The sequence below is a fragment of the Cetorhinus maximus genome, chromosome 15 (genome assembly GCF_964194155.1).
Source record: "Cetorhinus maximus chromosome 15, sCetMax3.hap1.1, whole genome shotgun sequence".
Classification (NCBI taxonomy): Eukaryota; Metazoa; Chordata; class Chondrichthyes; order Lamniformes; family Cetorhinidae; genus Cetorhinus; species Cetorhinus maximus.
In genome coordinates, this window is record NC_135893.1 from 103,692,413 (window position 1) to 103,714,860 (window position 22,448).

The 22,448-nt window shown below is 40.9% G+C and overlaps 2 protein-coding genes across 4 annotated transcripts in view; one reads left to right on the top strand and one right to left on the bottom strand.

The window, feature by feature from the left end:
• The window catches only part of pdxdc1 (pyridoxal-dependent decarboxylase domain containing 1), a 62,781-nt gene extending 46,321 nt beyond the window's left edge, over positions 1-16,460 (bottom strand). For all 3 annotated transcript variants that reach the window (XM_078559136.1, XM_078559134.1, XM_078559135.1), the window contains exon 1: positions 16,291-16,460. In XM_078559136.1, coding sequence (XP_078415262.1) covers positions 16,291-16,314 — 24 coding nt within the window. In that variant the 5' untranslated portion in view covers positions 16,315-16,460. The remainder of the gene's footprint in view (positions 1-16,290) is intronic.
• A 1,653-nt stretch (positions 16,461-18,113) lies between these two features.
• Positions 18,114-22,448, top strand: part of mpv17l (MPV17 mitochondrial membrane protein like) — a 31,533-nt gene continuing 27,198 nt past the window's right edge. Inside the window, exon 1 of the mRNA XM_078559127.1 lies at positions 18,114-18,212. The gene's annotated coding sequence lies outside the window, so the exon portion shown is untranslated. The remainder of the gene's footprint in view (positions 18,213-22,448) is intronic.

Consider the following 22,448-nt stretch of genomic DNA (forward strand, 5'->3'; position numbering starts at 1 on the left):
ATCTTTCACACCCACAGGACATCCCAAAGTACTTTACAGCCAATGAAGTATTTTTGAATTGTAGTTACTTTTGGTAAAGTAAGAATCACGGCAGATAACTCGTGCACAGCAAGCATCCACAATCAACGATGTGATAATGACCAGATCATCTATTTTTGTGATGTTGATTGAGGGATAACAGTTCACCAGGACACTTGAGATAACACCCCTGCACTTCTTAGAAAAAGTGCCATATTATCCTTTATGTCCAGCTGAAGGGGGCCTCGGTTTAATGTCTCATCCGAAAGACAGTGTCAAACCTTCTCGTTACTGCACCAGAGTGTCAGCCCATGTTATTGTGCTCAAGTCCTAAAGTGAGACTTGAGCCCACAACTTTCTGCCTCAGGGGCAAGAGAGTGTTACCACCTGAGCTATGGCTGGCACTCAGACAAATTAAGTGAAATATAATAGCCCCAAGACATGTACAGGAACATAAGAAATAGGAGCAGGAAAAGGCCAGATGATCCCTCGAGCTTCCTCAACCATTCAATATGATCACACTGATTATCTGCCTCAATTCTACTTATCCGCCATTCTCCATATCCCTTCATGCCGAGATACCAAAAATCTATCTCCGCCTTAAAATGCTTTAAGCAACGGAGCATCCAGAACACTCTTAAAAGAGAGAAATCCAAAGATTCACAATTCTTGGAGTGAATAAATTTCTCCTCATCTCTGTTCCAACCGATTGACTCTTTACCCTGAGGCTGTTCCCCTGTTTTAGATTCCCTAGGGAATCAACCGCTCAGTGCCTACCCTCTTCATTCCCTTCAGTGTGATCACCTCTCATTCTTCCAAATTCCAGACAGTATAGGCTCATTTAAGGGATGAGGAGAATTTTTTTCTCTCAGAGGGGTTGAGTGCCTTTCGAACTCTCTTCCTCAAAAGGCAGTGGAAGCAGGGTCTTTGAATATTTTTAAGGCAGGGCTAGATAGGTTCTTGATTAACAAGGGAGAAAAAGGTTATCGGGGTAGGCAGGAGGTTACAATCAGATCAGCCATGAGCTTATTGAATGGCAAAACAGGCTTGAAGTGGCCTACTCCTGCTCCTAGTTTCTATGTAATTTACTCAGCCTATCATCCAAGAAAACAATCTAGTGAATCTCTGCTGTACTGTCTGCAAAGCAAGTTATATCTTTCCTCAGATAAGGAAACCAAAACTGCGCACAGTATTCAAGGTGTGGTCTGACCAAAGCCCTATGCAATTGTAGCAAGACTTCCTTATTCTTGTACTCCAATCCCCTTATAATAAAAGCCAATATGCCATTTGCCTTAAATGAAAACAAAGTGCTGAAAAACCTCAGCATGCCTGGCAACATCTGTGGAGAGAGAAACAGAGGTAACACGGAGTCTAATACGACTCTTCTTCAGAGCTGAAGCTCAGTTCTGAAAAAGAGTCATATTGGACTCAAAATGTTAATTGTTTCTCTCTCCACAGATGCTGCCTGACATGCTGAGGTTGTCCAGCACTTTGTTTTTATTTCCGAATTCCAGCATCTACAGCATTTTGCTTTTTAGTGCAATTTGCCTTCCTAATTGCTTGCTGCACCTGCATGCTAACTTTCTGTGTTCCTTGTAAGAGTATACCCAACTCCCTCTGAACATCAACATTTAAATGTTTCATGAATATTTAAAAATATTCTGCTCTTTTACTGTGACTACCAAAGTGAATAACCTCATTCCACTTACTACTCACTCACTTAACCCACCTACACCGCTTTGCAGACTCTTATGTTGGGATCTTCTGGTCCCACCGAAACGCAATGGACTTTTGGCTGACCTGCCACATTCCCCGCGGCTGATCCCATCACGAGGGGCCAGAAAATCCCGGCCTTTGTGTCCTCCTCACATCTTACATTCTCATCACTCAGCAAATTTTGGTACATTACTCCTGTTTTTTTTAAATCTAATTGCTAGTATAGATTGTAAATAGCAGAGGCCCCAACACTGATCCTTGTGGCACTCCACTAGTTACAACATGTCAACTTGAAAATGCTGTTTATTCCTACTCTTTATTTATAGTCATTTGGAAGTACAAAACTTGAGTATTGCTGGAAAAGAAACACGTCTAAGCTTTTCGTCTTGAACTCATCAGGGACTCGCAAGAATACCAATATAAGGGGAGAAAACAAATTATACAGTATGTGAAGAGAGTGCTGATTGGTTGGAAAGTGGCATTGCAATGGAGAATGCACCACTGATGGTGACTGACAGTTAACTGCCTAGCATTGTTTGAAATTTAAAGCAGGCAGCTGGGCCCTGTTTGGTCAAGGCATTGCCCCAAGGAATGAGTCTTAGGGCAATGCCTACACCAGCACTTAGAAGAGCTCAAGGCAATTGGGAAGAGTCGGCATGGTTTTGCGACAGGAAAATCATGTTTAACCAATTTACAGGAGTTTTTTGAAGGAGTAACATGCGCAGTGCATAAAGGGGAGCCTGTAGGCATACTGTACTTGGGTTTCCAGAAGGCATTTGATAAGGTGCCACATCAAAGATTATTACGGAAAATAAAAGCGCATAGTGTAGTGGGTAACATATTAACATGGATAGAAGATTGGCTGGCTGGCAGAAAGCAGGGAGTATGCATAAATGGGTCTTCTTCAGATTGGCAGAATGTGATGAGTGGCGTTCCACATGGGTCTGTACTGGGGCCTCAACTTTTTATGATTTACATCAATGATTTAGATGAGGGGAGTGAAGACATGGTAGCTAAATTTGCAGATGACACAAAGATAGGTAGGAAAGTATGCTGTGAGGAGGTTGCAGATAGATATAGATAGGTTGAGAATGGGCAAAGATCTGGCAAATGGAATTTAGTGTAGGAAAATGTGAAGTTGTTCACTTTGGCAGGAATAACAAAAAAGCAGAGTATGACTTAAATGGAGAACGGCTGCATAATTCTGAGGTGCAGAGGGATCTAGGTGTTCTAGTACATGAGTCACAAAAAGTTAGTATGCAGGTACAACAAGTAATTAAGAAGACAAATGGAATGCTATCCTTTATTACGACACGGATTGAACATAAAATTAAGGATGTTATGCTTCAGTTATATAGGGCATTGGTGAGACCGCACCTCGAATACTGTGTGCAGTTTTGGTCTCCTTATTTAAGGAAGGATGTAAATGTGTTGGAGGCGGTTCAAAGGAGGTTTACTAGATTGATACCTGGAATGAGTGGGCTGTCTTATAAGGAAAGGTTGGACAGACTAGGCTTTTTTCCACTGGTGTTTAGAAGAGTGAAGGGTGATTTGATTGAAGTATACAAGATCCTGAATGGCCTTGACAAGGTGGACATCGAAAGGGTGTTTCCTCTTGTGGGGAGTCCAGAACTAGGGGTATTGTTTCAAAATTAGGGGTCGCCCTTTTAGGACAGAGATGAGGAGAAATTTTTTCTCTCAGAGGATTGTGCGACTTTGGAATTCTCTGCCTCAGAAGGTGGTGGAGGCGGGGTCATTGAATATTTTTAAGGCAGAGGTAGATAGATTCCTGTTAGGCAAGGTCATCATAGGTTATAGGAGTTAGATGGGAATGTGGAAATCAAAACACAAGATCATCAGCCATGATCTTATTGAACGGTGGAGCAGCCTTGAGGGGCAGAATGGTCTACTCCTGTTCCTATTTCTTAGGTTATGTTCTTGTCTGTTAACCATTCCTCCATCCATGCTAATACATTATCCCCAACTCCACTAGCCCTTATCCTGCATATTAATCTTTTGCATGGCGCCTTATCGAATGCCTTTTGGAAATCCAAGAATATTACATCTATTGGCTCCCCTTTGTCTACCCTACTTATTTACATCCTCAAAAAACTGTGATAAATTTGTCAGGTACTATTTCCCTTTTGTAAAACCATGTTGACTTTGCCTGATCATACTATGATTTTCTGGCTGCATTGTTAAGACGTCCTTAGTAATAGATTCCAGCATTTTCATGGCTACTATTTTGGGCTTAATGGCCTGTAGTTCCCTGTTTTCTCTCTCCCTCCTTTCTTGAATAGCAGTGTTACATTTGCTAACTTCTAATTTTCTGGTACCATTATAGAATTTAGGAAGTGTTGGAAAATCATAACCAGTGCATCCATTATCTCTGCAGCTACCTGTCTTTGAACCTTAGGATGTAGGCCATCAGGTCCTGGGGATTTGTCAGCTTTTATCCCCTTAAGTTTTTCTAATGCTTTTCCTCTGCTGATATTAATTACCTTAAGTTCTTCACTCTTATTAGTCCCTTGGTTACCCTCTATTTCTGTATGTAATTTGCCATCGACTCCCCAATTTTCTGAGCCAAGAACCTTTCTTAGTCCTATCCTTTTGACATCCTTTACTATCAGGGCTACTTCTCCTCCTTTCCCATTCTGCTTGTCTTTTTGAAATGTTGTGTACCCTGGGAAATTTATTTTCCAATCTTGGTGACCTTGTAACGATCACTGCTTGACAGTCAATGGCATTACCGTCGCTGAATCCCTCCTCTACGGGCGTTACCATTAACCAGAAACTGAATTGGATAGCCATATAACCAACACAATTTGCTGCCCTGTTTTCTCTGGGCCCTCTTCTTGGTCAGCTGAGCTTTTTGTTTCTGCTCACCTCTTCCAATATCCTTCCAGTCAGCCTCCAGAGGTCACAGCCATCAGTGGCTATTTCTCAGTTGTCAGTGTTAACATCCACCACCTTCATATCTCACATCCAGGTGTTCTTGTAGCAGAGGGATGCCCAGGAGGCCATGACCCAGTGGCCAGTTCACCATACAGAAAGTCTTTGGGTATAAGGCCATCTGATGAACGTGGCCGAACCAGAGCAGATATCGTTGGCTTAGTGTATACTCCAGGACCTCTTAGTTGGTGACCTTGTCCTGCCAAGAGATGCCGAAGATACATCTGAGACTGCAAAGGTGGAAACTGTTAAGTGTTTTCTCCTGCCAAACAAATGTTGTCCAGCTCTAACCACTGTAGAGCAGTGCACTGAGGACACAGGCTTAGTAGATTTGCAGTTTGGTGTTCTCAGTCAGGTTGCAGTTGTTCCACACTCTCTTACTCAGCTTGAACATAACAGCTGCAGCTTTTGCAATGCATGTGTTGATTTCAGCATCAAGTGACAGATTACTGGTGATTGTGGAGCCTAGATATATGAAGCCATCAATGTCGAGAGGTAGTCGTATGGCAACATGCTGGGCCATGACACTGGTCTTCCTGATGCCAATGGTCAAACCAAACTCTTTACTAGCATGAGAGAGTCTATCCATTTGCCAAAGGTGTGCTTCGATACGGACCACTAGTGTGGCATCGTCAGCTTGGAGGAACTCTCTGATGAGGACCTGGCGCACCTTTGTCTTGGATCCCATGTAAGCAAGGCTGAACAGTCCTGGTATGTAATTGTCATTGAACATTTTGTACTGTGAAACAAGCAGTATGGAAAAGTAATATACTACAGTAGTTTCAATGTGATATTTACATTGTTCACATATATAATTAGGTGGAGTTATATTGAGTTCCAATTAAAGATTGCAACATTGCAAGATGTAATAGCAGCAATCCTACTAAACATCTGTCTGTACGCAGTAATATTTTTAAAAAGACTAGCTTGGATTCTTTTGAGTACTTGAAACACACTACGCTGACTGGCTGAATGACTAGCTACTTTTTTTCCTTGTGGGTATTGGTGACAATATGCTAAATAACCCTAGTGGCAACACATAAAGTTCCTGCCTTAATGTTGCTTAATGTTTTCACTTGATCCTAATACTGAAGAGCCCTCTCCTAACCTATTAAAGGCACTGAGGTGTTCTTTACTGTCAAGCAGTGTGAAGTGGCTATCAGCAATTTTCAAGTTACAAAGTGAAAAGTACATATGCAACTTACACCATTTAAGTGAGGGTAAACACCATTGAGGAACTGCTTTCTATTCAATCATTTTCTATTTGCTCAACATATCCGGCTATGGATATATTCTCTGACCTACTGTGCCAACATATTAAATGTTTTGAAGTGCTGTATGTACTTAAAATCATTTCTCTTATTAATAAATGTTTCAGCTAGTTTTATAAAAACCTATAAGACTTGGTGGTCTTATTACTACTGAATTCAAGGCACGCATCTCGAAATTTATACAAATTGAAAATTAGTTGTGGCAGTTGTTTTGAGTTGCCCTCTAGGATTTGAACAGTTCAGCATTTACCATCAGCTTTGTCATAACACTCATTCTAAATAAGTAGTTTCACAAATGTAGAAATGATGTTAGAGCTCAGGAATCCACTAGATTTTGACTCCACATTAGAATAGTGTGGCACCCTTGGAGGGGATAGTCTCACACTGATCAGAGTTTGACACCACATGGGATTAAACTCCAGTGTAGTGTCAGATTGTGTTTACAAAATGCTCTTTATAATTTAAACTTCAGGAGCAGAGTTCTGCGTATATTCATGAGGAAGCATGCACAATGCTCTCTGCTGGACCTTGTGTTTAAATTTCAGAAAGCCAGCATAAATAAAGCAGTATTTTGCTTTTATATAAATGCGGCAAATAAATATTGCATCTATCTGAGACAGTCCTGGTATGTAATTGTCATTGAACATTTTGTACTGTGAAACAAGCAGTATGGAAAAGTAATATGCTACAGTGGTTTCAATGTGAAATTTACATTGTTCACATATATAATTAGGTGAAGTCATATTGAGTTCCACTACACTGTAGTTTAATCCCATGTGGTGTCAAACTCTGATCAGTGGTGAGACTATCCCCTCCAAGGGTGGCACACTATTCTAATGTGGAGTCAACTTCTAGTGGACTCCTGAGCTCTTACGTCACTTCTGCATTTGTGAAACTACTTTAGAATGAGTGTTATGACACAGCTGATGGTAAATGCTGAACTGTTCAAATCCTAGAGGGAAACTCGAAACGACTGCCGCAACTAATTTTCAATTTGTATAAATTTCGAGATGCGTGCCTTGAATTCAGTAGTAATAAGACCACCAAGTCTTATAGGATTTTATAAAACTAGATGAAACATTTATTAATAAGAGAAATGGTTTTAAATATATACATAGACCTACAAATTACTATGATAACTTCTTAATCCCCTAATCAATCTAACTCCCAGTTACACTTCTGTTAAGGCAACAGTAAGTCACACAGATTTTAAAAGACCCAGGCAAAGAAACGTGACACCCTGAACAAGTCGAATTCCAAGTGAGTTTTCTTAACTTCAGTCCTTTAAGGACAACAGCTGGAGGCATAGATGCTGAAGGCTTTTCACACACTTGTAAGATCTTAAAAATGCCTTCCCTTACAAACAGTCTTCTCTTCTTCATACATATCTTCCTCTTTGAATGCAAATACCCATTGTTCCACTATGTCTTTGGACTTTATCTCCCTGACAATAAAACCTTCTGAAGTTAAGAAAACTCATTTGGAATTCAACTTGTTCAGGGTGTCATGTTTCTTTGCCTGGGTCTTTTAAAATCTGTGTGACTTACTGTTGCCTTAACAGAAGTGTAACTGGGAGTTAGATTGATTAGGGGATTAAGAAGTTATCATAGTAATTCGTAGGTCTATGTATATATTTAAAATCATTTCTCTTATTAATAAATGTTTCATCTAGTTTTATAAAAACCTATAAGACTTGGTGGTCTTATTACTACTGAATTTCTAAGTTTTACCAGTAACCTTTGGAAAAAATAAACAGAGTTTCTAAACTTCACCCAGCTAGGTGACACATTTCACCTTTCCTTTGAAAACAATCTAGACATAGACATAGGCATAGAAACTAGGAGCAGGAGTAGGCCATTTGGCCCTTCGAGCCTGCTCTGCCATTCATTATGATCATGGTTGATCACCCAACTCAATAGCCTGCTCCCGCTTTCTCCCCATACCATTTGATCCCTTTCGCCCCAAGAGCTATATCTAACTCCTTCTTGAAAGCATACAATGTTTTGGTCTCAACTACTTTCTGTGGTAACAAATTCCATTTGCATTATTTCAAAATGCAAATGTTCCCTTGACACCCATGTTTCTAAACTTCCCCATATTTATCTAATTAACATTTCAAACCTAACCTCTCTCTTCTTAGATCAAAGCACCCAGATTAATTCAATTAAGTTTTACACACACACAGAGACACATATAGACACATCCCACTATTATTCTATTTTACAATAAATTCCAATAACATTATGAGAATTATTACCTCTTCTCGTCAATGAGTGAGGTACAACAGGCAGTATAACTTAATTGCCAATACTACCCCAAATGATACAACAAAGCTTTAATAGCTTTGTCGCAGATAACCTAAGTTCTTATAACTGTGGCTCCGCAGAATATATTTAAACATTTACAATACCAAATTAGCAAGGAATAGTTTTGAGCCCGGGGCTTTATTCAGTATATTTGGTTATTAGAGGAAAAGGAAGGGAAAGGGCTTGCACTTATATAGCTTCATTCAAGCCCTCATGGCATCCCAAAGCTCTTTATGGTCATTCTTTAAAGTGCAGTCACTGTTGTATATGTAAAATATACGTTTCGGCTATACTTGTCCATAATTTCTCATTTTGATGCCTCATAGCATTTTAAGCTGGTGAACAATAATCTTCTGGACAGTTATTACACTTATAGATATAGGAAATTATAAAGCATCTTTCCCATTTACATTAATCAAAATGAAGATCTTCCACATTACAGTGTTTATCCATCCCCTGGCAGTGTAAAAAAAATGCTCAACTGTAAACTATTGAGTATCCGCCATGTAACAACGTCTGAAACTAATCTGAATGATAGTTGTTTGTTGATACTACTTTATGGAATTAAGGGCTGTAGGCAGTTTGAAGAAAGGTTTCCATTTATACAGTGCCTTTCACCACCTCAGGACTTCCCAAAGTAATCTATAACCAGTGAAGTACTTTTGAAGTGCAACGTAGGAACTGTGGCAGCTAATTTATGCACAGCAAGCTTTTACAAAGAACAATGTGATAATTGCCAGATAACGTTTCATTTTTTTAAAAAAACTGAGGTTGGTTGAGGAATAAACATTGGCCAGGACATCAGGGATAATCCCTTGCTCTTTTGCGAAATAGTACCATGGGACCTTTACATCCACATTCGAAAGCAGATGCAGCATCAGTTTAATGTCTCACCTGAGAAGCACTTGTTCAGTAATGCACTAGATTATCAACGTAGATTTATGTGCTCAAGTCTTTGAGTGGGATTTGAACCAACAACCTTCTGACTCAGAGGGCAGAGTGCTACCAACTAAGCCACGGCTGACACCTCGATTGATGAAATGTATATTTTGTAAATTGGATGTAGTGCAGGCTGCCACCCATTATTAAATAAATATATTTTTGTTAAAAAGATAGAATTTTCTGTGCCAATATCAGAGACGAAAATAGGTATTAGGTGTCAAATTTATGCATTCATCATTGATGTGGACAGGTTAAATTCAAAAATAGTGACAGAGGATTCATGTCAACTAAAGAACAACTTGCAGCCACCCAACATTCTTAATAACCATCACTGGCAAGTCTAAATATTGTCATGTGCAGAAATATTCCAAATTTCAATAATTCTTCAACAAACTTTTTTTTTATTATATGAAAGACCTAGACATGGGTATACAAGGTACAATTTAAAAATTTGAATATGAACAAATTATGTTCTCAAGTATTATGAACTGGGAGGATAGTGATTGACTTCAAGAGGACATAGGCAGCTGGTGGAATGGGTGGGGACATGGCAGATGAAATTTAACGCAGAGATGTGTGAAGTGATACACTTTGATAGGAAGAATGAGGAGAGACAGCATAAAATAAAGAGGGTGCTGGAGCACAGGGGGGTATAAGTGCACAAATCATTTAAGATGATAGGGCAGGTTGAGAAAGCGGTTCATAGGCATATGGGATCCTGGGCTTTATAAATAGAGACAAAGAATACAAAAGCAAGGAGATTATATAATATCTTTATTAAACACTGGTGTGGCCTCATCAGGAATATTGTGTCCAATTCTGAGCACCACAATTTAGCAAGGACGCGAAGGCATTAGAGAGTGTACAGAAAATATTCACAAGGATGGTTCCAGGGAAGGAGGACTTCAATTATGTGGATAGATTGGAGAAGCTGGGGCTGTTCTCATTTACAAACAGAGGTTGAGAGGAGACTTGATAGTGTTCAAAATCATGAGGGTTCTGGATAGAGTCGATAGGGGGAAGCTGTTCCCATTGGCGCAAGGATTGAGAACTAGATGTTATGATGTGGCAGGTGATGTGTGCCAGGCGGACAAAATCCACAAGGGGAACTTGGTCACGCTATCACAACAGTTTTGCAATTTGTATTCATTACGAGAAGTGTGCACTGAATTCAGAAGTAATAAATCCACCAAGACCTTTAGAGATTTTAACAATTAAATTAAAATATTTATTAACAAAATATAAAAGATTTTAAGCACATACATGAAACTACAATTACTTACTACTATAATAGACTACTAAAATTCCTAATTAACCTGACCCCAGTTACACTCCCTTTAAGGCAATGGTCCAAAATAGATTTTAGATTTAAAACAGAACCAGCAATTTAACACAATACCCACTTGACAGTGGAATTCCAAATGGCTTTTCCTCAACTTCAGTTATGTTATATATCACTTATGCACAAATGCTGGAGGCTTCATTAAGGCTATTTCACACACTCCTGCTAGATCTTACATGGTCTTCTGCCACATAGCCTTTCATTCTCCTTTATATATGTTTCTCTCTTTTTAATATGTAAGTTATATTGTTCCATGTATCTTCCGCATAATGTAAAAACTTTCATGTTACCAATATTGCCAATAACCTTTGGGAAAAAATAAACACATTCCTTAGCATTGCTTATCTGGCTAGTTGTAAACAGACTAGTTGTAAACAAATCCAAATCTCTTCACTTATCTAAAAATGCAAATTCCCTTCACACCTTACATGCTAAACCAGCATCCATGTTTACTCATTAGCATGTCAAGCACCTAGCTTCTTTTGATAATTTCGAACTTGCAGTCTACTTGACTCCAAATGTAATGAAATCACACATAGACCAACTATACTTAACCCCACAAGCCTACTTTACAATAAACCACAATAACATAATGAAAAAAAATGTTAGTTTCATGATACAGAAGACACCAACTTAAAGTGCATGGCAGGCAACATGGGGAAAAACATTTTTATGCAGCATGTGGCTAGGATCTGGAATGCACTGCCCGAGTGTGGTATAGGCAGATTTAATTGTGGATTACAAATAATAATTGAATAACCAGCCAAACAGAAAAAAATCTGCAGGGCTACAAGGAAAGGGTAAGGCTATGGGACTAGCTGAGTTGCTCATGCAGAGAGGAGGCATGGAAATGACAGGCTAAATGGCCTCCTTATGTGCTGCAACTGTTCTATGATTCTATTGTATCTTGCATTAACATTGCCCCCAACTATTTTGCATCGTAATGACAAAGACTGTATTGAAAGTAATTTAAAAGGAAATTGTTAAAATGTATTCTTCACATCACAAGTGAGTACTTTTGAAAAAGCACATTTAGGGATGGGCAATAAAAATGCTGGCCTAGCCAGCAATGCCCATGTCCCTTGAAAGAATTTTTAAAAATTTGGAATACATTTGAAAGTATTATAGACTAATACAGCCCAAGTTTGAGGTTAACTCTAATCCAGTAGATCAGATACAGAAGGTTTTCAAAAAACACCAGCAGCTAGACAAAGACCAGACCAAAGCGAGACATGAATCATCCAGGTATGCACACCAAATAGTGACTGAGGCTGTAAGGTAAGATGGATCACATTGTCCTGATCTGAGTCACAGGTCTTGGCTGAAGGAACTCAAGTGTAATAACATTCTGAAGTACAAACTAATGAATACAAACTATTTCTGACCAAACACAACTTTTAATGGGAAAAAAATACAGTGGAAATGGTATAGCAGTTAAAAGTGAAACAACGTAGATGCTGGAAATCTGAAACAGAAAGTGCTGGAAATATATAGCAGGTCAGTCAACATCAGTGGAGAGAACAGAGTAGTGTTACGAATGTTGACCTTCCTTCAGGACAGAAACATAACAGGCGAACTGGCATGTTAGTGCAATGAGAAAGGTGGGTATGGAAAAAGTATATATAAAAGTATATATACATCTTCCTGTTTTTCTAACTATACTAATGTACGTACGGTTATAAAAAAAATTGGACAGATAAACCAAGAGGAATTATGGACAGAATGATGCAAGAAATCATCTCAGTCAAATAATGGACAGAAACATTATGACATTAAAGAAACAAGGGATGTTTTATATAGCTAATCAATCTGTACATCAATTAAGATGTGCTGCAGAAGCAATACAACAATTTCCCTAAGTGTGCGCTTTGCTCAAGATGAATTATATCACATATGTAGCCCCAGAACTGCCTACACCCATGAAGGTCACATATCCAAAATGCTGATCATAATCATCATCATCTACTGGGAAACAAGCTTCCTTTCTAGCCCCACACTAAGTCAAATGCCAGAAATTGATCAATAGGCCTTTCAGCTAAAAAAATACAACTTGTTCCAATCACACAGAGCTCAATTAATCTTTTAACCTAACTTTTATGCAGTGATATCAAAGTTGTGAATAAAGAGTCTTCAAATTCAGTGGCCGCTGTGAAAAATATAACTTGTGCTTAGAAAGATATTTTTTTTAAATAATTTTTTTTTCTTGGGATGTGGGCTACACTGGCATGGCAATACTTTTTGCTAATCTCTGGTTGCCCTGAGAGTATTAAGAGTCAACCACATTGTGGAATTGGGAGTTGTAAGCAATGCAGACTGAGTAGGGCAGGCAGGTTCCCTCCCCTGAAGAGCATTAGGGAACCAGTTGGGTTCTTACAACAAATTAAAAACAGGCAACATTCGTGGCTGAAGTAACCAGATGTAATGAATGCAGTCTGACAACTTGCCACAGAGGGGTGTGAACTAGTTTAATAGCATAAACATCAGGCTACCATATCAATGCACATTTAAAGCAGTAAGCAACTCTCCTACCACTTTACAGTAGCAATGTTTAGAGCAACAAATTTCATGTTTTAGTACTTACCATGAAAATTCTAATCTAAATTCATCCTAGTTTTGTGAATAATTACTTAAATGTAGTTGTATTTAAGGCTAAGGCCCTATCAATGTGCTACATAATCCTTTAAGCCATTTTTAAGACGACAAGTCAGTCATGTCTAAAAAAGACTAGAGTTCCTAATTGAAATAGTTGTGCAAATTAAAGTGCCCACCCACTTTAATAGAATGTATTAAAACTTATAAATCAAGTGGTTTCATGAGTTTCAAAAATATTGTTCACACAAACTATCCAATGTGCACATTTTCATTTGTTAAACAAGCGTAACTGAATCAGCTCACTTGTGGACGTTTGTATTGAAAGATAATACAATGAATTATTACAGGACAGTTGAAATAAATTTTCACAATTTTCCACATGGCCCTTTCTGCATTTTTCAGCCTAAAATAAATGCTCAAAGTTTTACTTCAAACGAAAATCAAATGTTACAAACTAAATAATGCAGTTTTTAAAAAAAAACTCGGCAGCATAATTGTTGATCTGATTTCAAAGCAATGCAGTACAGGACCTCTCATGGAGAACATCTCACACCTCTTGGATTTGACACAACATGGAGGACTTTTAAACCACTACCCTAAAGTTCTCGTGTATTCCTTGCACCACCATTCCTTGGACAGTTAATAGAGTCACACAAAAATTGTTTAAAATGTGTGTGTGTGTGGGCATTCCATTCCCACCTACAGATCAAAAGATTCAAAAAATAATGAAACTTAAAATGAACAAAGAATTTATATACAAGCTCATCCCTATTCCAAAGAGTCAATCTCAAACTAGACATTGAAAAGAAAGATGTCGGACTTGAATTGATGCTCCAGTTCCCTCCCTCAGATTGGTAGGTTCAATACAAATGCAGCCTAAACGAAGGACTTCAATGATCCAAACTGTTAGGTATTTCTCATGAGTTCAATCCAGATAGTGTTCTTATTGCCTTTTTGAAGCCTCAGTAATCTACTGTTCACACACATTTTGGGAAGATGGTGGCGTACTGGTGATGTCACTGGTCTAGTAACCCAGAGGCCGAGGCTAATGCCTTGGGTATATGGGTTCAAATCCCACCATGGCAGCTGGTGGAATTTAAATTCAGTTAATAAATCTGGAGTTGAAAGTTAGGGTCAGTAACAGTGACCATGACAACGATCATTGGTTTTTGTAAAAACCCATCTTGTTTACTAATGTCGTTTTAGGGAAGGAAATCTGCCGTCCTTACCTGGTCTGGCCTACATGTGATGCCAGACCCACAGCAATGTAGTTGACTCTTAACTGCTCTCTGAAATGACCTAGTCAGCCACTGTTCAAGGGCAATTAAGAATGGGCAACAAATGCTGACCTTGCTAGCAACGCCCACATCCCATAAAAAACAAATAATTTAACATACTGCTTCATTAACATACTCTTCCTCCTCCTTCAGGTACCATGCCCTGAGAGGGCATTGACGACCATGGACTCCCAGTGGATTGGTCCACGATTATGCTTGGCAAAGTACTGCAGTGGTTTGCTGTTGTTTTCTGCAGAATGGCTGTCCAGGAAACTCTCCCGCTCTTACCGCCTGCCTTCAGGTGTATTGAAAGTATTTGCAGGCTGATAATCAACCTGTTTGACCACATTATAAGCACACCTTCCGTGGCCATCAAGTTCTGAAGTGGGACTTGAACTCAGAGCTTCTGGTCCAGAGGTAGAGATGCCACCCACTGTACCACAAGACCTCCCTCACTAACATACTATGTCAGTTAAATCCCTTTCCCCAACTCATTTTGAAAACAAGTGATGTGGAATAGCACACAATTTGATGTCAGAATCAGTATCAAACAACACTGAATGATTGCTTCTCCGTTTCAAGCTTTGAAACTTAAGACTATATCTCATCACACTAGTTTTGATGTGTACTGTGCTTTACAGTTCAGTTTATAAGCAAAATACAAGTCTTTAAAAGGACACAGTATTTTGTAGAGGCTCCCCATAAGATCAATTCATCTCATCCTTACAATGACTCGCCAAAGTCTGTCCACCATCGACAAGGCACAAGTCAGGAGTGTGATAGAATACTCTCCACTTGCCTGGGTGAGTGCAGCTCCAACAACACTCAAGAAGCTTGACACCATCCAGGACAAAGCAGCCTGCTTGATTGGCACAACCTTCAACATTCGCTCCCTCCACCACCGATGCACAGTGTGTACCATCTACAAGATACACTGCAGCAACTTGCCAAGCCTCTTCGACAGCACCTTCCAAACCCACAACCCTCTACCACATGGAAGGACGAGAGCAGCAGGCAATAGGGAACACCACCGCCTGCAAGTTCCCCTCCAAGCCACACACCATCCCGACTTGGAAATACGTCCTTCACTGTGGCTGAGTCAAAATCCTGGAACTCCCTCCCTAGTAGGTTACGGGGAGAAGGTGGGAGAACAGGGTTGAGAAACTGATCAGCCACGATTGAATGGCGGAGCAGCATCGATGGGCCGAATGGCCTAACTTCTGCTCCTATGTCTCATGGTCTTATGGCACTGGTTGGTGCACCTACACCCCATGGACTGCAGGAGTTCAGGAAGAGCAATTAGGGATGGGCAGCAAATGCTGGCCTTACCAGCTACATCCGCATCTCATGCATGAATAAGAACAAACGTCAATACATAATTACACACATTGTAGGTGTAAAAGGTTTTCAGTTCTGACCAAGCAAACACCTGCTGGATTAATCTGCCTTGACTCTGCTGGTAGACCTGTTTCTCTCTCTGTCTGTCTCTCTGCAGATGCTGCCAGGGTTTCTTCCCTGGTTTTTGAGAATAAGGCTGGCAATTGGAGCCAGGGAAGGCTGAAGCTTATATAAAAAAGAGCAAAGAAGTTTCACTCCAAACAACTCTCCAGCCCGTGGGCCCTGGAGTTCTCTCCACCCGGAAATGAGCAGCTTGAAAATTGGTCTCTTGGGTGCAGGAGCCGCCTTTTAATGTGAAGGGAGGAGGGGGTGAAGGGTGTTTCCCTCAGGATCCGGACACTAACAGTGTCGGGTTTGCTCTGCCCGGCCCCCCAGGCCCCCCCGGGCCCCCGGGACAGGGCGACAGGGCCTGGATCCTCAAGGCCGCCCCGTCCCGCCCCCCATCCCCGTCACCTCACAGCCGACAGTCTCCCTACCTTCTCCACCAAGGAGGCGTCCATCCTTTCCTTCGCGTCGCCCTCGCGTGTTTATGAGGAGACGATCGGACGGCCCCGGGTCGCTCCGCCTGTTGCACCCGCTAAACCGTTGTCACCCCCGGCGCCAGCCTCCCCGCTTCCGCCATCGGCCCCCCCCACCGACCGTCTCCACGCTGGCAGCTGCGCGCGCAGCCGGCCATCGGGAGCTGTCAATCATCCCGGACCACCCCGCCCCCTCCACCTCCAAAGCGGTCATTCACCGCCCGACCCTATAAAGCTGTCGATCATCGTTTCTGCCCCGCCCCCGCGCCGTCATTTCGTCAGTCCCGGCCCCGCCCCCGCCCCCCCAAACCTGTCAAGCAGCCCTCCCGGCCCCGCCCCCCTTCCTCAGCTCCTCTTCGACCAAAGCAAAATCCTGCAGATGCGGCACATCTGAAATAAAGTCAGATGCTGGAAGTGCTCAGCAGGTCTGGCAGCATCTGTGGAGAGAGAAGCAGAGTTAATGTTTCAGGTCGATGACCTTTCATCAGTGTAAAGCCATTGGCAGTGCTCAAGAAAAGGGCTTATAAAGTCATTTTTGGCCCTAATTATCACAGTTACTCAGAGGCCTGACACAATTGTGCCTGAAGACACTAGAGAACAGACGTGGTCAACTTCTGCCTTCACCAGATCGCTGGCCAACTCCAAACTTCATTACGTTACCCGCGGACTGAATCCACAGTGGCTACCAGCCATGGAAATCAAAACAACTAGCTAAATTAAGATGTAAAACGACAAGATTTAAGAATAGTCCAGTGCCATACCTCATCCCCACAACAAACAAGCTCTAATGATTGTTAAATTTGAACCCTGTTGACATAAATACCTTAATCTGATGACCAGGATGTGATTGCACTAGAGAGAGTGCAGAGGAGATTTACCAGGATGTTGCCTGGGCTGGAGAGTTTTAGTTATGAGGAGAGATTGGATAGACTGGGGTTATTTTCCCTGAAGCAGAGGAGATTGAGGGGGGACATGATTGAGGTGTATAAAATTCTGAGGGGCATAGATAGGGTAGACAGGAAGGAACTTTTCCCCTTGTTGAAGGAATCAATAACCAGGGGGCATAGATTTAAAGTAGGGGGCAGGAGGTTTAGAGGGGATGTGAGGAAGAATTTTTTCACCCAGAATCAGGGAATCTGGAACTCACTGCCTGAAGGGGTGGTAGAGGCAGAAACCCTCAAAACATTTAAGAAGTATGTGGGTGTGTACTTGCGATGCCATGCCATACTAGGCTATGGGCCTAGTGCTGGAAAATGGGATTAGAATAGTTAGGTTCTTGTTTGACTGACGCAGACTCGATGGGCCGAAGGGCCTTTTTCTGTGCTGTGGACCTCTATGACTCTAATACATTATTTTACTCTTCTTTCTATCACTTTTTGTATTTTATATTTTACTTGCAAGATTAATTGTAAAAGTTAAGTTAATTTGGCCCTTGACTGTGATGGAAATTGATTTTAAGATAAATAAACGTTTGCTATATAAATTGGAACTGAGGCAAGGCAGAAATGTAATAGGCTTTCAGGAAGTGAAAGTGTGAAGAGGGGAAGAAGAACAAAAGGGAAGATCTGTGAAAATGTGGAAGGTAAAAAGATTAACTCACAAAAGGTTTCATCTAACATCAGCCAAAGGGAGTGGTAATGCGTAGAGACACATCTTTTGTTTTTACACTATACGCAAATTTACTATAACAAAAATTGATGATTCACTGGCATCTGTTTTTCTGGGCCCTCTTCTCGGCCAACTGAACTTTTCGTTTTTGCTCATCTCTTCCAAACAGTCAGCCTCCAGAGGTCACGGCCATCATCAGCGGCTATCTCCCAGTTGTCAGTGTCAATGTCCACCATCTTCATATCACGTTTCCAGGTGCCCTTGTTTTGGAGGTATGGATATCCAGGAGGTTGTGGCTCAGTAGCCAATTCACCATACAGAAGGTCTTTGGGTATACAGCCGTCATCAATCCAATGAATGTAGCCGAGCCAGAGCAGATACCATTGGCTTAGAAATGAACGTATGCTGTTGAAATTAGCACAGAGCAGGACTTCTCAATTGTTGACCTTGTCCTGCCAAAAGATGCTGAGGTAATGTCTGGGACTGCAAAGTTGGAAACTGTTCAGCTTTTTCTCCTGCCAAGCACATGTTGTCCAGCTGTCACCGCTGTAAAGAAGTGCACTGAGGACACAAGCTTGGTAGATTTGCAGTTTGGTGTTCTCAGTCAGGTTGCTGTTGCTCCACATGCTCTTACTCAGCCTGAACATAACAGCTACAACTATTGCGATGCATATGTTGATTTCAGCATCAAGTGACAGATTGTTGGTGATTGTGGAGCCTAGATATGTGAAGCTATTAAGAACCTCCAGCGCCACATTGTCAATCCTGACAGATAGAGGTATGGCAACATCCTGGACCATGACATTTGTCTTCCTGATGTTGATGGTCATACCAAACTCTTTACAGGTGTGAGAGAGTTTGTCCATTTGTCACTCAAACTGTTCCTCGGGATGGAATTCTAGTGTGGCATCGCCACTGCTGAGCAACTCTCTGATGAGGACTTGATGCACCGATGCCTTAGATATTAGGCGAGCAAGGCTGAACAGCTCTCTGCCAGTTCTGATATGTAAATAGACACCCTCCGTAAATGATCTGAAGGCATTTGACAGCAGCAAAGAGAGGAGTGCGCCATAGAGTGTCAGCGCCAGAACACAACCCTGTTTGACCCCACTGTGGATCTCAAAGGGTTCCGATGTTGCCCCGTCATAGCTGACCTAACCCATCATGTTGTCATGGAATGGGGGGATTGCAAATATTGTAAACATTAGGAGCATCAAACATGGTTTTCCAATAGTGTCAGTTTAAAGAAAAAAAAACTTGTGAGGAATGATTTTGCAATACTCACCTGCCTGAAGTTTATAATAACTAGCTTTCAAGCACAGTGATTTTTTGGCAAACTAGCCTTGAATTAACCATGATTCAACATTATGGCTGTTCATTTAAACAACACTGACAAAGCACTGCAGCTAGTAACTAAAGCTTTTTTAATATTGTAATTTCAATACAAACCAATACATGTTGATCACAAGTTGTCTTAATAATTGTAGGTTACTAACGTTTTATAATTAGGACAGCAGGAACAAATAGGGAGGAGCTTTTGAACTTGATTCAGCACAAAGCCTCCATACACACGGCAAAGTGACTGCCTTTGAGATCAGTTCTCAAAGATGTTTGTTGTTCTGCATCGTTGCAGCATTAACTTTATTCCTAACACCTTTCCTAACACCTGCTGTCAGGAGGGGGAAGAGAAGCAGAAGCTTCTTTCCCATTTTCACTGCAGAATGTGGAACTTTGTTTGGTGTACTTTCATTAAATCTCACTTTGCTTAACATTTTAATTTAAATGTCATCAAAATGCTAACAAACATCAATGATCACTGTCACAAAATCTAAAGTATTAATTGTGAGTAACCCCATCGGATACCAGAGCTGGACTTGTCTATGCCAAAGGGGGTTTTGATGACCATCTGTTTTGGTCAGATTCTGCTTCTGCAAAGCACCTTCGGATATTTTTCCACAGGCAAGGCTGCTATACAAATGCAAGTTCTTTTCGTCGTGTAAAGTTGGGATATATAGCAGGAGGAGGTTAAAGGAGCAGGAAGGGATAAGGCCTTGTGGGTGGGAGCAATTCATACATCGGTACAGCACAAAGTAGGCCATTTGGCCCATTGTGCCTGAGCTAACTCTTTGAAGAGAGCTATTCATTAGTTTAACTCTACAGTTACTTCCCCATAGCTCAGCAAATCTTTTGCCTTCAAGCACTTATCCTGTTTCCCTTTGAAAGTCATGACTGAATATGCTTCCATCACCCTTTTTAGATAGTGCATTTTGTTAACAGGATCCATGCCAATTAGTGAAGTTACACTAAGACACAGCAGCTTTCTTTGTGGGAGAGAGCTTTTTGACTTAGCTCATAGTCAACATTGCTCCACCCTAACAGTTTCCCCATTTATTTATTTATTTATTTTTAAAGCATGATTCCTTGATTCATGGCTGAAGTCCCCATTTATAGTTGTCGGGCAATATGATCGGCACAGGCTTGGAGGGCCGAAGGGCCTGTTCCTGTGCTGTACTTTGTTCTGATGTTAAAATTCCAGGGAAGTCCCCATTTATAAATCTTTCCCAACAACTATGTAACTCTGAGTACATTCACAGTTCTTGACTTTTTTTTTTCCAGGAGTGGGACATGAACCCACAACCTTCTGACTCAAAGGCGAGGGTGCTATGAACTGAGCCTCCCAGTCCCCATTTATAGTTGTACAAGTACCCATCACGTATTTAACAATGTAATTGCCATTAAACCTTAATAATGTCATTGTAATTAAACCTTAACAGCGTAATTAATAAAACATTGACAACAGTTAAGATTAGAACAACTTGCTGTTTAATTTTTATTTTCCTCATGTTGCCTCCGATGCTTTTGCTAATTGTCTAAATCAGTGGTCCTCTTGTTACTGACCCTGGTGGCACTGTAAACAGTTTCTCCTCATTTACTCTATTAAAACTTCTCATAATTTTGAGCATCTCTAGCAAATCTTTCAATAACCTTGTCTAAGAGGAACAGCCCAACTTCTCAAGTCTTTCCGCATAACTGAAATCTTTTATCCCTGGTACCATTTTAGTAAATAAATCTCCTCTGCGCCCTCTCTGAGGCCTCGACATCATTCCTAAAGTTTCAAGTTTGGTCACAATGCTCCTACCGGGATCTAACTATTGTTTTTGAAAGGTTTAGCATATTTTCCTTTCTTTTGTGCTCTAGGCAGCCATGTATAAAGCTAAGGATCCAACACCCCTTTAACAACCTTCTCAACCTGTCCTGTCACCTTCAAAGACTTGTGTATGTACAGTCCCAGTCTCTTTGTTCCTGCACCCCCTTCAAAATTGTAACCTTGACTATTGTTTTGCATTTCCTCTTCTTATTCTTCCTACTAAAATGGATCATTTCACGTGTCTTTTCACGTGTGTCTATGCATTTCACCAGCCAGGCATTTGAGGATAGGAAACGTTTGAAGATAGGAAAAGTTCGAAGACAAGGAAACATTTCTACATGCGAAACATAGCAGAAGTTTGGAACTTTCTTCTGCAAATGGCAGTTAATGCTAGGTCAATTGTTAATTTTGAATCTGCGATTCATAGTTAACCAGAGGTATTAAGGTACAGAGGGCATCAGAGATAGGTCACAGGTCAGCCATTATCTCATTGAAATGCAAAATAGGCTCAAGGGGTTAAATGGCCTCCTCCTGTTTCTATGTTCTCCTGACGTCAGATACTATCCTCCCGATTGTTTACTATATTTCTGAGTTTTATGTCATCTGCCTTGTATACTCAAGTCCAGGTCATTAATATACATTAAAAAGAGCTGTGCTCCTAACACTGACCCCTGGGGACACCACTACACACCTTGCTTTAGTCTGGAAAATAGCCGTTCACAATTACTCTTTGCTTTCTGTCCCTCAGCCAATTCCACATCCATGCAGCCATTGCCCCTTTAATCTCATGGGCTTCAAGTTTGTTCATGTCTATTATTTGATACTTTGTCAAATGCCTTTTGAAAGTCCATGTGCACAGCATCAATCACACTAAATCCCTTGAGATTAGTTTCTCAAATAACTCAGTCAAGTTAATTAAACGTTTGAAAATAAATCCATGTTGTCCTTCATTTATTAATCCATATTCTTCCAAGTGAGAAGTAGTTTTGTCCCTGATTAATGTCTCTAAAAGTTTCCCCGTCACTGATCCTGAGCTGATTGGCTTGTAATGGTTGGGTTTATCCCTTTTCTCTTCACTGAACATGCGCAGTCCTCTAGTCATCAGTCATCAATCCTCCCACATCGAAGGAGAATTGGATGATTGAGGCCAGTGACTCCACAATTTTCACCCTTACTTCCCTCAGCAGACCATTTCCACTTTGAGTGCTGCCAACTTTTTAAGTGCCTCCTCTTTATTTTTATCCGGTCCGATTTCTCTATGGCCTCCTCCTTTGCTGTGACATTGGCAGCATTCTATTCTTTAGCAAAGACAGTGCCTCAGTCACGCCCTCTGAGTCCGCAAAAAAAATCTAATGTTTGA